This window comes from Ischnura elegans, chromosome 6 (genome assembly GCF_921293095.1).
Source record: "Ischnura elegans chromosome 6, ioIscEleg1.1, whole genome shotgun sequence".
In the NCBI taxonomy this organism is placed as follows: Eukaryota; Metazoa; Arthropoda; class Insecta; order Odonata; family Coenagrionidae; genus Ischnura; species Ischnura elegans.
The window spans coordinates 61850864-61866863 of NC_060251.1; the positions used below are offsets into that span (position 1 = coordinate 61850864).

General features: G+C 38.0%; 2 protein-coding genes across 2 annotated transcripts in view; both read left to right on the forward strand.

Moving 5' to 3' along the window:
• The first annotated feature begins 10 nt into the window (after window positions 1–10).
• Window positions 11–13008, forward strand: LOC124160838 (major facilitator superfamily domain-containing protein 9-like). The gene is made up of 7 exons (XM_046536929.1): window positions 11–152; window positions 238–369; window positions 494–623; window positions 720–929; window positions 1586–1845; window positions 10915–11154; window positions 12674–13008. The coding sequence occupies exons 1-7, from the start codon at window positions 111–113 to the stop codon at window positions 12875–12877; spliced, it is 1218 nt and encodes a 405-aa protein (XP_046392885.1). The 5' UTR covers window positions 11–110; the 3' UTR covers window positions 12878–13008.
• Window positions 13009–15019: 2011 nt separating this feature from the next.
• LOC124160840 overlaps window positions 15020–16000 on the forward strand; it is a 189245-nt gene continuing 188264 nt past the window's right edge. The window contains exon 1 of the mRNA XM_046536932.1: window positions 15020–15278. Within this exon, the coding sequence (XP_046392888.1) occupies window positions 15203–15278 (76 nt within the window). The 5' untranslated portion in view covers window positions 15020–15202. The remainder of the gene's footprint in view (window positions 15279–16000) is intronic.

The window sequence follows — 16000 nt, forward strand, 5'->3', positions numbered from 1 at the left end:
ATGAAAATTTCTAGCGAATATCAAAATTATCAATAAATGCGCAATGCGAGTGGTTCGAGTAGTGATGAGGAACTCCCAAGTTACACAATCGTAGTTATTGAGTCAACATCATGGCACGCTTAGATAATGTCTTGTTTTTTATTTCTTTCTTGGTGAGGTCACCGAAATACAGGAAACTCTTGTTTAATGGATTTGTAATAATTTGAATTTAGTAATATCTTTAGCCTCATTTCGTAGGACTTATTTGCTGCTAGCCTGACCGTTCCATTATTATCCGGCCACATTAAAGCTCTTGGGGCTTCACACGCACTAATTGGCCTGGTTAGCTCAACGTACGCAGTTTTACAATTTTTCAGTGGCCCAGTGGTTGTGAGTGTTGTTGTTCTTACCTGATGTGTATAGCAGTAAACCCTTTTTCTTTCCATTTTCATCTGTACCCTATGCTACTTGTCACGATTACATGGTTTATTTTACTCGTTAATCTTTTTTAAAGGGGAGCTGGAGTGATATAAAGGGGAGAAGAACTATTCTGTTATTAACGCTGATTTGCTGTTCCTTGTGCTATTTATCCTTAGGATTCGCCATTAACATACTAACTATTATTTGTATTCGAGTGGTTTTAGGTAGGGTTGCAGATTTTTATTATCACCTTTATTTTGATTTAATGTAGTTTTTATTGTGTTGAATTGCCATATTGCTTTTACTTATACCTATTTTAGGGACTTTGAAGCATACTCAGTCCTTATGCAGAGCGATATTATCCGATGTTGTACCCCCAGAGACATTGACTGAAGTGTTTGGGCGATACAATGCAATATCAGGCATTGGGTTCATCATTGGACCAGTAATAGGTGGACATCTTGCAGAATATCAGCATGGATTTTTCTATGTTTGTTGTTTGTCCAGCATCATCTTTATAATCAATTTGTGTAAGATGATTTTTTTTATTTTAAATTTAATTAGGGAAATTATCATCAGCTGAAACATGCCCTTGTAGTTTCATTGGAATTAATAAGGAGCCCGTAAAGGAAATTTTCAGGTTTCATCTTTTGAGGAAAAATTAATGTTAAGTCAGAGCTGGGATTAAAGCTAATGACTTATGTGGAAGTCATAGGCAAAATAATAATTTTTTGGGAAACCAAGACTGAAGTTACACCAAGTAATCTACGTCATCCCCATGGTGGTAGCACCAAATGTGCAAAACAATTAGGGTTACAGGCAATTCATTGAGTAGGTCAGAAATTGAAAAAAAAAACTAATTTCATTCTTACTCTATGATTTATTCAGTAGCTTTTAAAAACCAAGACTGTTTAGTTCACAAATGAAGCACTCATACTTACATTTTTAAGGGGGGAAATGGTTTGAACTTTAATTGCCTGTATCAGACAGTATTTACTTTTTATGTTTGCGACATATGTCTATCTAAATATAGTCATTTAACTATAGATTTGTAATTGTATTCTCGTATCATTTGAAATTTAGATGCTGGATATTTTACACTTTTGTTGCTCAGTTATTTCTCGAAATAGAAAAGGAGCCCAAATTTTCCACGAGAGGACTTCATGACAGCTTAAATTTTTTTCAGGTATTGCTCTGATTTTCATACCAAAATCCAAGCAAAGAAACAAAAATGAAGGACAGAGGATGGAGGCATCTCTCTGGGGGAGCATCTCAATGGCAGTAAATCACTTGCGGTACATGAATTGGTCCTTGTACTGGGATGCCTTCAGCCTCAAGGCAATGCTTGCTTTCAGTGTCTCAATACTGTATGCTAACTACTCTCTCACACTACAAGAACGATTTGATTTGACACCATCAGCAATTGGGTACTCAATATCATTTCAGGTAACAGAAATTTATTTTTTCAGAAGGCTATGAAAGTCAGCGTTGGTTCTGCTTCTAGGAAATTTCCTTGAGCTTCATACATTCACAGTGTTCATTGATTAATCCCTACTGCCATGAGAATACACATGATATGCATCCGCACTAAAAAAAGCTAAATATTGAAGAAACAAATATGGAAAAATATGCTTGACAGCACTATATGCCTAAAGTCAGAAGTAGACTCTTGAGGAAGAGTAGGAGGAACATCATCCTCAGCTTTATCACATTTAAGAAGCAATAATTTATTTGGCTAGAAACAGAACATAACCTGTTAGTTTTAAGCCCACATACCTATATATGAAGGCCAGAAATTAATATATTTTAACTACTGCACAAACTCAGCTGTCATGCTAATGGTGCTCAACTGGGTGTGAGGAAGAAAGATTGAAATCTCCTCGACTACAGCATCAGAACATGTAGAAAAAAATGCAGCCAGTGGCCTGAGAAATAAGTAGGGGGTGCTGCGGTAGGTGAAAAGCCAAAGAGGAAGTCCTAACCTGTTGCTACAATAAATGTTCACACTCACTGTGCACTTGTGGGCAACTCCCAAAAGATATTCTGCTGGTTAGTCTGTGGTTGTTTCTGTTAACAATGTCAAACGCAAATGCTCTAGCTTTCTAAGTTCTGTTATAATTACAGTGAAACCTCGATTTTACATTCCCCCATTATACATTTTTCCTGATTTTGCACAGTTTTTATCAGGTCCCAAACAATACCGCCTTTAGAAAATGATACTCTATTTTACAATATCCTCAATTCTGCACTTCTTGTAAGTGGTCCATTCAAAAGTGTAAAATAGAGGTTTCACTGTAGTTGTTTCAGGCATGACTTTATGGAATCTACTTGACATAATGAAAAGTAAAGAAAACTACATATGTAATTTCACATTAATAATTTCACAAAATATCAATCTCTGTCTTCTGTGCATCTGTACCAGATGATGACGTGCCTCGTGGAAACCTAGGTTGTATATTTAATATTTCTGTAGAACTACAAAGTCTTCTTTACTTTCCATTATATTCTTAAGTTCTGCCTTTAGCCTCAGGATTGTGGTGATCTGCACACAAACATGCTACCTAATGGCATGCCTCAAGCAGGAGGCATCTAAAGTCACCATGGCGAAAGATGACTGATGACAGTTTCATAATGGAAAGGGCTGGGTGGGACCTTGTGAACCCTACACCAATAGCTGAGGCCATTCACCATCTCATCCCTCTGCCAACCCTGCACGCATTACATACGGCCGCTAAGGAGTCTTTATGAGTCCCTAACTATACCTACCTTAGCTTAGACAAGATACATGGCAGCAATGCCTCCTCTCCTTCCCCTTTTGTGCTGGCTGTCATAAGACTTCTTTCGCCTTGTTTACTGTAGCAAGAGGAGGAAATTGGGGAGCTTCAGCTATATATTTTTTTCATGGTGCTGAAAGTTGAATTCATCATTACTAGAGATGGGTCGAATAGCAGATTTCTCAAATTCGAATAGTAGATCATGGCTCGAATACTCGAATATCTCAATTTTCGAATACCTTGAATACTAGAATTGCACAAAGCATATTAAATTTCATTTATCTATTTCACTTGATGAATATATAAATAAATAGGTATTTACCAAATACATATTAAAAATCAACTTTTTATTTCCAATTTAATGTAAGTATTTGCATCAATAACATCATTAAAACGAAGAATCATTAAAAACTAGGGATGGGTTGAATTGCAAATTTCTCAAACTCGAACATTAAATCATAGCTCGAATATTCGAATATCTCAAATTTGGAATACCTCAAATACTAGAATTGTGCAAATGGTACCAAATGTTCATTTTCAGATTCCCCACAAAGTAACCTGATTTTCAGCCAATAGGGTAGTTTCCTATTATTTTTTTATTGCCTAAATTGAAAGATTATTACTCTTGGAGTACGTATTTCAAGCTTTTAGATTTTTTAATGACGATATCTACTTTTCGCGATTAAATGAAAAGTGAAAATTTTCAAGCGCGCGAAAACGCGTCGCTTAAGTATGAATGTCGGGAAGTCTCTCCGCGTGACGTATTTCTGGTTCCCCCTCCCGCCCTGCGAGGTGACCTTGAGGCGAGGCTTAGCGCTGATACGACGCAGGCTGCTAGCGGCTAGCCTAGTACCCTGCTGACTGGTAGCGCTTGGCTTAAATAAGGATTATTAATAACTTATCAAACGAGGAAAACTTTCCGACCTTAGCCAGTTTTAATAAGTGATTGTTAAGACATGTTTCCCTGAGCTCTGCGCCTCATGCATGCAATGGTTACCTCAGACGACGTATAACTCCTATCTTCTCCTATAGAAACTAGGTCCCTGTGACGTCACGTGGAGTGGCATCGCATGGGCGCCAATCTGGCCCTTTTCAAATGAGGATAAAAATGGACCATTGCCATTCGTCTAAACCGGTATTTCTAAAACGAAATAATTTGTATATTATGAATACAGTAATGGTGGGTAACAAATCGCAATCAATGCCTTTCGTTTTCTTTGATGAAGGAAACTACCCTATTATAGACTCAAAAATTATCTTCATCCAATAGCTGGCCTCAGTGGCAATAGAATTTAGTCCTTGCCTGCAAAACCAGAAGACACAGGTTTCAATCCCACGTGGGTAGATTTTTCACCACCCCTGGCACGAATTTTTGTGATTGTGCACTTTTTTAATAATTAGAGAGGACTATTCGCATGATTAAAGTAGTTATGTACTAAAAATATATTTTTATAAATTTATTTTGGCATTAAGAATTTGTTTCTAACGCTGAATGTATTAATCAGTGTCCAGCCAATCAAAGTAGAAAAATTCATGCATAATTCCCAGTTTTCCTGGGAAATTTAAAAAAAATTCCTGGTTAATTTGATGTGATTACTACGATAGAAAATAACACCCAAAATTACTTCAATGATTTTGAATAATATTATATTTATTCCTTGTAAATATTATTATATGATAAGGAATAGGATAATTTAAGTACATATACTGGGACTAGCCAGGGTGATAACTTTACGGGAGTCAACCGCAATGCACAAATTGTGTGAAAAATCCTCTGAGAAAAAAATCATTCGCCTTGACTGGGATTCGAACCCGGATCCCTCAATTTCCTTCCAAGTGCTTTAGCCAGTTTAGCTACCAGTTTAGCTACCTAAGGCTTCAACCTTATAAGTACATATTGATGTCACCTGGCATTCTATTCTTTGTGTTTTTGAATCTTACTTGAGTCAAGAGTGTTAGAAATTTCGATTCTGTTTTCTTGTCTGACATTACACGTTTCGATGCGGCTGTAAAAATCTACTAACCTACGGCACTTAAAATTATGACAAAAACATTGTAGGCCGGAAAATGGGCATTGAACTGGCAAGAGCTTATGTGAAATGAATTTGATATAAAAGATTTTGATATTCCCAGTTGGAGCAAAAGTTCATGAATAATTCATGCACAATTCCCCATTTTCCTGGTTGTTGGACACCCTGTTAATTGCAATCCATTCTGTTATCCCAGCAGTGATGCGATACTCTTTCATTGCTCCTAATTGTCTCCGTGATTGAACTCGAGGAAGGATTCCAGCCGAGATCCTGCTTAACACTTTTTTTCACAGTGAATTTTAACACCCAGCAAAATTTGCTGTTTAAACCTCCATTTGCAACAGGGGTCATGCACTGGGACCCAAAAATGCAATTCATCAATAGAATTTGGTGGATGGAAGGGGAAGAAAGATGTGAAGGAAAATTTTTTACCCTGTTATACGTACCCAGGCGGCACAAACCATCAAATTTCTTTTTGGCAGCTGGATGTCATCCATATGCTAAGAGTATGAGTGCATCCTTTCATATAGATGCCATCCATATGCCGGTCCGCTGTCAAGGGGATGCGGAAGAGAGATACCGCCGCACTTAGAGAGATGCCGTGAGGATGATGATGCACGAAAGTGCTGCCATCTAACGGCCGAAAATTGAACTCGATCGAACTGGTATTCGCATATTGCTTGTCTGGTTCTCTTTATATCATGATTGTTTTAAACTACTCGGGATAAATCAGAGCACGTTTTATTTTATGAGTATAACTTTAATGACTCAGCATAAAACAAGAGACAGGCGAACACAGGAATACAGGCGTACACAAGACAACATATGAGAACTTCAGTACAACATTGCTATCCATCGGAGTCCAAAACAAACGCAGATTTCAAATCCAGGAGAGTAGAGGCCAATGAGTGAGCGAGGGTTGACACCGGGAGATTAGTCAAAATTGCTGCAATGGTCAGAATTAAAAAATATCACTATAAAACATGCCCAACACAACACACTATCTACGAGGCTCCAACACGTCGAGATAGGGAAAGATGGCTACCAGACGACAAGTCCATACCTACTGCTGTAGTCATTGGTAGTTCCGTATGTTCGTGAAAATCTTGAATACAATGAATAATTATAATAATAATAGTTCTTGAAATTTTATAATAATTAATGCGAGGATTTGCAGATATTTTTAAGTATTAAACCACATCATGAAAAATATGGCATGCATAGGCGCAACTAGCAAAGGATGGCAGAAGGATATTTGGTACCTAGCGCATCCTGTCACACATTGCATCCTCATTGTATCCACTTCACATATAGATGCAGTATGGGCTGTGCCGGCTGGGTATCCACTAATTTAAAAATGAAAAAAACTCACAAGTTGCCGCCCACTTTTCATGAGGTTCTGAAGTCAGTAAAAATCTGGTCCATTTACTTGTTTAGGGAGAACATTTCATTGACAGAAGTTTAAACACAAGCAAACCAAATGAGGCCCATGCTCAAGGCTGAGGAGTTATGTAGAAGCAGCTACCTGCTCGGCATGAGTCCATCAATTCGTCTGGGAAAGGGTCTAGGCCGTCAATTTTTCATTGAAAATAGCCTGAGAAGTGGAGAACAGATTGATATACAGAAAAATTTGGGTTTCTTCTCTCTTAAAATTACAATAAGGTCTATTTTTTTCCATGACGACCATAGTTCAGAAGCCATTCTAAATTTATGTCTCGGTTGACTATTTTTGTTGCCCTTGAATTTGAGTGTAAATTATTCACTACATTTGAAAAAATTCTCAGGCAGTAAGTTAAAGAATGTTTTTGAGTCCCGCATTTTATCCAAGCTGCTTTTAACTGAAAACATTGCCCCAAAATCACTCAGCAAAACCTAAATTCCAAAGTAAGTGATGAAAATCTTAGCCTATGTTTTTGAAAAAAACACGTGTAAAAAATGCTAAAAATTGTTATAATTAATAGTGGTGGGCGTAAATTGGTGGAAATCCTTTATCGTAGGATTTACAGGAATAAAAACTTTGCTCTCTCTCCACTTGGTGTTATAACATATCTGACCATGGTTACTTTACTGCGTAACATTTTCAAGGTGAGGAGTACAGGTAAATGGAGCAGTGTATATTGCGTTAAAAATGGAGCAACACCATCATCCACGAGCGCACCAGACACCACATCCAACAGAAAATGGCAGCCCTCAAATCCCTGATACATATGGTATGCCACAGTGGTGCCGACTCCATGGGGCCTGAGGGGGCCCGAGCCCCCTCAAAAATTCGTTATGGGTGTGAGAAAAAAATATGTCAGGCTTGTCGATTTTCCCCGCTGTGTCCAAATATCGAGATTAAAGTTATCAGGGTTCTAATGTCGATCATATGACTCTTCTAAAATGCTTAAAAAACTTAAAACTCAATACTTATAAAATTTCCCGGGGCAAGATCCCTGGTTTGGGCCCCCCCAATATTTTTTCTAAGTCGGCACCCCTGGTATGCCACATCCATATTAACTTCGGACATGGGAATGAACTCCGCTCCATCAAAGACATTGCCCTTAATAGTGGTTAAATAGAAAAATTAGTGGACATCATTTTCCAGCAGAAAAGGAATCAGTTGGCCCAATGGCAAATATACAAAATGCAAACTTCCCCAGTGCGGGGGGGGGGGGGGGGGGGGAGGGGTGAGGGTTAGTTGAAATACTCGTAGGAGCATACTTGTATCGCAAGAGGATAAGTAAATTCTGGAGTAATGGAGAAAAGTGTATCGCCTTACTTGCCCTGACTGTGACGCGATTTACATCAAACAAACAGGAAGGAGTTTTTCAACTACAGCGGGCGAGCGCCAGATGTGTCATCGACAGGGGAAAGATAACTCGCCGTTTGCTAATCATCTCATAGACATGATCCACAACAGTGACTTCATCCCAACCATACTGCACTTTGAGAAGAAAGGAGAAAGATCTTCTTGGAAGAGCTGGTAATTTTAAGCCACAGGGATTAATTCCTAGTTAATGACCACCTTCCCCTCTCCTCCACTTTCACTCTATCTTATCCAACCTCCGTCCACAGTGATGCCTACCCAAGCACCGAGCCCAAATGCCACCTCCCCCTAACCAACAGCATCCGAAAAAATTTTAACGCAATACATATTTAAATAAATAAAAGATCGTAGCACTTTTCCGCAAAAATGTTTTACTGCGTACAATGCGTTTCGGCTCACTGAGCCATCATCTGGTACAAGACCCTGCGGCTCATCTGGTCTTCTACCAGATGGTTCGGTATGGCTCGGTGAGCTGAAACGAATTGTACGCACTATAAAATTTTTGTGGAAAAGTGCTACGATCTTTTATTTATTTAAATATGTCTAACTTCCACCAATTGAAGCCTGAGATTGTAGAACTTATTCACAATCCATACTGCTCAATTTAACTGTACTCCTCTCCTTGAAAATGTTACCCTGTAATGAAACCATGGTCGGGCAAAATAAATCACCATGTGGAAATAGCAAATCATTGATCCCTCAATTCAGTGGTGTCATGATGGCGGGACGTGCCAGAACGCCGTTCCGGCACTGGCTATAAAAAGACATAATAGTTGAATAACACTTTTATCAATTTTGCTGCCCCAGAATTTCTAATACTTACATTCATAACCAAAACAAAAAAAATTGTAATACAATTTAAATAACTAGTAATAACAAAACAGAGTAATATTTCAATTCTAGAAAAAGTTTGGGAAAGTGAGTTCCGGTTCTGCTAATTTTGCCATGACGTTACTGCTACAATTCCTATTTAAAATTATTCATGGAAGGTCGGCAACATTATATGTACTAACATCAACATTATATTATTGACTCTTTGGTTCACCTGCACTCCTCATTGAAGCTTTGCCACCCCTGTATGCACAGGTGAAAATTTTTGTGAGGTTGTGTTGCCCTTATGGGAAACCTATGATTGTAACAAAGTAAGATCATCTTGATGCTAAAAGAGGAAGAATTCTGGGCTAACAAGGTGTGCCGTATTGTGTGGGAAAAAAGATGATGAAACTAAATGATGAAGATTCAATATAGAGAATAGGATTCAAGAAATCAAGATTTGGGTCAACAGGAGATACAGAAGGGCAACGAGGATGAGAGACAAACTAAAGAGGAAGCAGTCAACTTGTTTGACAAAGAGAGAAAACTGTTTGAATAAAATAATAATGGTAGATAGCATTACAGCATGAGATACCCAAAATTCATATTGAAGTATGGGTAATGGTTATCTAACATAGGACAAAGAAGTCAACTTGAGTATGAGAAATATTATAGGGTACTGATATTTTTGTGAAGAAGCATATGAGTAAGGTCATATTTGTGCAGGTTTTGGTTGAATTCTACTGCAGCTAAACCTTCTAAAATAGAAAAGAACTGCTTTAAAGTCAACGCTTCCAATGTTTCAATGCCCTGTTGAATTAAGTGAATACCTTCTGGAAGTTAAGTATGCACACTGGGTACGTAGAGCCACCATATCACTGGCCAGACAGCTCACGTATCCTGCCAAAAGACCAGATGAAAAATCATACAAGAAACATGCTGCAGTTGAATAATATCAATTATTTACTGATTTCTGGGAAAGTTGCATGTTCATCTAGAATCCATTTAAATTGTGTTTCCCTATTACAATAATGACTACTACCAGTCCAGCCAAGTACTTCTGATCACTTTAATGTGCAATCCTCTCCTACACAATGAGGCGCCCAAGTGAAAAGATAATATCAATATTTTTGTAATATTTCAAAAACAGTAATGAGGCAAATGCCCATCAAGTACAGCTTCAGTAAAGTAGAGCCTCGATTATCCCTTGCTCAATTAACCCTTCACTGGATTATCCACATATCAGTTCCATTTCCAGTCTTGCCAAATCCTCCTCTATTCTCCATTTCTTACCCCTTCCCATCTCAATACAATTATTTAATTAATGGGAAAGGTACAAAATATGCTGAAAAAGCATGATACAGAAATGAAAGTAAAAATTGTTACCAAATGATCATAAATGTAGAATAGTTCTCCAGCCTCTGTCAGGGTGAGGCATTCAATTTTAACATATTTCAAAAACAAAATACTGTATTTATCTGAATATAGTACCCCAGCACATGCCCAAGCCCTTAAAAAGTATTCAAGATTTTTAATATGGTATCATTATCATTGTGTTCGTTTTTTAATTACGAGGTATCCTGGTGCGCTCCCAGGACAAAATCCTGGATACAGCCTTGCTTGTGCCCCCCCAGAAAGAAATCCTGGATGCACCCCTGGGGGACTATATTGAAGCATATTTTTTTTTTTTTATTTTCTGAAACTGAGGCCTCAAAATTAGGGGGGGGACTATATTCAGAGAAATACGCTATCTATTTGTTTTCCAAGCTATCTGATGCTGCTGTTGTCTGTTAGACACTTTAACTATTATTTTGGGCTGCCCAGGTGTCAATCCTGAGGTGATTGATGGAGATGGTGTGGTTCCATGCTTTATCTCTTCTTAAAAGTAAGAAGTCTCATCTCGCACTGTTCAATATGAATTGTCCTTCTCATTTGATTATCTGTTTGAGCTTTCACCACCATTAGGATGGAAAATTTATACTAATCTATGTACTACGAAACATTATATAGTTGGAATATGTTTTTACCCCTGAAGAGAATACATGATGTCTTCCCGTTAAAATTGCAAGTGATTTTCATTTTTTTTCAGAGTCTTCTTGGAGCAGTGTCTGGTTTTGGTGCAGGAGCTGTGTCCAAAATATATGGAACAGAACTAGCAAAGCTTACTCAGCACGGATTCATTTTACTTGCTATTTCATTCATCATAATTCTCTCTTGTTCAGCTTTGTGGTTGTTCATATTAGCACTTGCACCACTGGCTATATCATCCTCCATACTGCGAACAGCCCTTAGCCAGTGGTCGCTGGAGCAAGCCCCTAAGGATCAGAGAGTAATTATGGATTTTATTTTTTGTAAATTTCCTAGGAATATAAACGCAGTTTACTAAACTAAGAAGTACACTAAACTAAGCAGCTAACTGAAGGATACAGTTAAATATTTTTAATCCAACCTCTACTATATAATGAAACCTTTAGCTGATTAGTGGCTGATAAACCCACAAAAAATGTTGATATCATGAGTACAGGAAAGTTGATTGCATGTTAAAACTGTCCAAATTGGAACATAGGGATTTCCTTAAGAGCATTTGGAGGAATTAATTGTCGATTATTCATTCTAGTGTGCATCAAATTAAATTTTTATCCACCTCAACTATAAGTCTTTATGCAATTGAATGCAGCATGAATATAAATATGTATAATTGGAGGGTATACAATGCTTAAGATATATAAAAAACCAAAGAATTACAAAAAGTTAACAGACTGATTCTATTTCATGTATCAGTATAAAAATTGAGTTCTTCCTTTGTGTGTTGTATGTTTTGCCATTGATATTTTTTAAACATTTTTAATTTGAAATTACTCTTTCTCTTGATGGCAGACTAACTTTAAGAAAACATCTACAAATGAAAAACCAGAGATTTCATTTGTGTTGCTAAATTTTACCTATATTTTTATACAGTAGAGTGCAGATAGACCTATCTGCACCTTGCCATAGACTAAGGAATAGTCATAAGAGTGCAGATAGACCTATCTACACTCTTCCTCTAGGTACTCAATTTGAATGAATCAGAATAATGCACAGTTCCAATGAAATTTATTTAGGTAATAGTTATCACATACAATAGGAAATTATTACACACTCAGTACTTATATTTTTTGCAGTAGGTAATACAGTTATGGAAATAAACATTGCGGAGGGGTACTGAATATTTTTTCATATTTCACAAGAATTCTGCACCATTGATGGTTGCATTTTATCTATGATGGATTTCAATTATTATGGACATTCCTAGGTTTTTGCTGCAGAAATAGCTTAGAAATTATTTACATGCCTATTAACTTCTGGGTGGTTGATTCTGAAATGACCCAATAATATAGACCCAATCTAGGGAACTAAAAATACCTTAAATGCATAATTTGCAATGTGTAGCTGTATTGATATTGAATCAAGGATTCAGGTCCTTGAGTACAGGGGCACAGCTAGGAATGAAGGCCCAGGGGGGGTTTCAGGCACAAAACACTGGGGTGTCTGAGGGTGTGGAATACCCGCCAGGGTAAGTGGGAGGTGCGGGGGGCCTCCCCTAGAAAATTTTTCAGGTAAATGGTTCAAAATGGTGACTTTTACGGCCATCTGAGGGATATTTTATTAATATTTACACTATCCTATAAGTAATATTGATCCAATTAAGTGAAATGGATTAAACTTAAAAATTAATTTATCTGAGCTCTGTGGGGGGTTTTATCCCCTGAAACCCCCCATCGCTGCGCCACTGCTTGAGTATGCACTTAATGTCATGCTTATGATAAGGGGAGTTTTCAAAGAAATACGAAATTTCATCATTTTCACAGGGCTCTGTGATTGGTGCTCAACATTCCTTATCTGCGATTTCACGAATGACTGCTCCTGTGATAGCTGGTGTTGCACAAAGCACATTTGGACCTTCTGGACCAGTATTGATTTCCCTGCTGGCATCTCTTGCAGGCATCGTCATTGCCTCTAGGATTCACAGGAAAAGTAAGGCTGTTGAAGGATCTAATAAAAAGAGCCTGTAAATATGAAGATTGAATCTTGTCACATTCACATATTGTGATATGAAGGCTGTGGAAATCCTATTTAGAAACTGTATGATAAAGATTTAAAAGTATTTTCTTATGAAAATTGTAGATAAAATATTTGTATTTCATGGGATGGCTTTGATTTTTGCCCTGAAACATTTCCCCTCTGTTTTGCCCAAAATCTCCAGAAGATGAGCAATGGGTGGCCTAAATCCTGGCCTCCTTTAATTATTTAGTTTTCCAGGACACAATTGGAGCGTTAGGAGCCTATATTGGAGCGAGACTGATTAGACCTACTTGAGAGACTGATTAGGTAGCCTGAACATCACCGTCAAGGTATAAATTACCGCATGGTGGATGTAATTATTTGCTGTTCTGTCTATTTCAAAGATTAATTAAGACGTTTTTATTGTTTATTGGAAAACAGAGCCCAGATTACTTGCAAGAATTCAAAGCATGGGTGTTGCGATCATGGAAATTCTATTATTTCAGTTAAGTACAAATTCCTCATGCAATTTCTTGTTCCTTACAAGTTGCTAGCCTCAAGAATAACATGAGAACAAGATAATGTACACTTTCCTGAAATCTTTATTCTGAGAAAAGTTATGGCATGTCACCATATAACTCATGGTCAAACGAAGTTATGGAATTATGTTTTCCAGATCGTCATATTTATGAAATCAATATCAAGCCACAAGAAGTGCCATAGAGACAAGTAAAAAAGTGTGCTTTTCTGAGCCAAACCCAGGGTAACACAGGCAAATTTTCAGACATTAAAGAGTGTGCCCAACGGCTGATAATTGCCCGCCAAATCTTTGCCTGATGCCAAAAAGCGTTTTTTTATTTTAAAACATAAATTAGAATAATTTAAATTATTTTGTTCCTATTTTTAACATTAGTTTTTGATGCAAAGCTATCTGGCAGCAAACTTTGGTATCCATAATTTAGATCATGCAACCTGCAATTGATTATCCAACCTCTGCATTTGAAGTCGAGAACTTTGCATCCCATTTTAAGATGAGCCCTCCTTTTTGCAGGAGTTGGAAGAGAAAAAAAATATCTTAGATTTGTGCAAATTTGATGGTTAAGATTCAACTACATTTGTTATTTAAGAAGAAAATAGGATATTCAGTGGCTCAAAAACAGATTAAGAAGGGGAATGAATAAGAAATTTCAAAGGAATAAAGATGGTAAAATGAGGATAATTACAAGAATTAGGAAAGCATAGGCTGTGTAAGGCTTTCAGTGTAACTGAAAAAAATTCATGGGTTAATTTGGAGTGGCTTGCCTAATGATACCTTCCAAATAGAGTATGAGTTTGAAGCTTTTGACTCCATTGGCTATCATGGCCTTGCCACACCCAAAGATTTGGCCCAGGGTCCAAATCTGAAAACAATAAAATGGAAATAATTATAAAAATTGTGAAGGAAGAAAAGCAAAGACATTTTAATTACACCAAGGAGAAATTAAAAACAAGATTTGAATTCATACATAATTACAAGGAAAAATGAGAGCTGCATATAGGCCAAGTTGAAACATTGATAAAAAATTATATGGGTGTATGGTACAAGTTGTGCTGTAGAAAAATAATTGGGTGGGGCGAGAATAAAAAATTATTGGGATATCAAGATTGCATATTATGTTGCATATTTCTCCGAATATAGTCCCCCCAATTTTGAGACGAGTTTCGGGAAAAAAATTTAAAATGCATCGGAAATAAGACGCATTTTTACCCTCTAATTGCTGACTTTTTCCATCTACCACAGCACCGTTGTCCTCGTCCTTTTTCTATCATATGTTCCTATCCCTTTCTGTCCTTGCCTCTGAATTACTGAAAAGTGAAGGTAGCTCATGATATCTTTTGCACCACCCCCTTGATTTTTTTCTGTATCCGCTACTGAGCGATCAAAATAATGCAGAGAAAAGTGAAAATACGACAGCAATATTTATTCATCAACTCAGACCACATGAAATCGCGAAACATATTCCGCGTTTGAATTTCGGCGCTAACTACGAGCATGTGATCGAATCTAGACGTTCGCCTTACTCCCGTTCGTATATTAGTGCTCGAACCGACCGCCCAGACGTCACTGCGGTCGTGCAGAACCGTCGGAGTACCTCGGAACGGGCCGGTTCCCTTCGTGGCCGTCCGGGAAGCAGCAGCAGCGAGCAGCATTCGGAGCGCAGGCAGTGTTGGGTTGTCGAGCAGCTGGGTTAGTGGCGGCGGATTTGGGGTGCTGAGTGGGAACGGCACCTGAAGAACAGGGGCCCAGAGTGGAAGTAGTTTTTTTTTAGACAAAGAGAGAGAGAGACATCGACGGGATGGAAGGCTTCTTCCGGTCGGCGGCTGGCTTGGCCCTCGGGGCTATTATCATCTTCGGTTTCGCAGTGCCCAGAGGTGAGCCGCGAAAGAATTTACCACTAGTTTTGTCACCAGTTTCCCCGCTTGTTCCTCTTTTGAGCATCCCAGGGTATTATATTGTACTCTTTCCGCGGCAGGCTCCCGGCCTGCGAGGAGAAGCGCCAGTCGATTTCTTAACTCTCCGCATGCCCCAGATTTTTTTTCGATTGCCCTCGCCGCTCGACCAGAGCGAAAAGACTGATATTATTTCCCCAACTATCTCCGGATAATGGTCATTCCTTGTTTTGGGGTTGCGTAATTTGACATTGCTAAGAAAAAAATCGATACAAGTATTTTTTAAACATCTCAGCTATTCGGTTTTTGACCGCTTTGATCTATCGTCCAAGAAGGAGTATTTTTTCTGATTGGAAAGGAATTAGGATTTCGACACACTTCGTCGTCATTTTTTTCATTGGAATGTATTTCTTTTTACGAAAAGCTTGCTTTACCGCGTCTGCAAGCTGGTTCAGCGAGCGTTTGATTTTCAGATATTCCTTCGTTGGCTCAATTGTTTGCGAAGAAACGCTCACTGATTTCTGACTGACTGACATTGAAATCTCAACGAAAGAAAATTTTTCACGATCTAACGACCGTATTTTTCGAATTTCCCGATAAATCGAAAAATGCTAAAGTCACCTACTTATCTGCATAACTCAAGTTATTTCAGTATTACACCTCATTGCCAAATTCTGCGTGATAAATGGTCACAAAAAATCTAC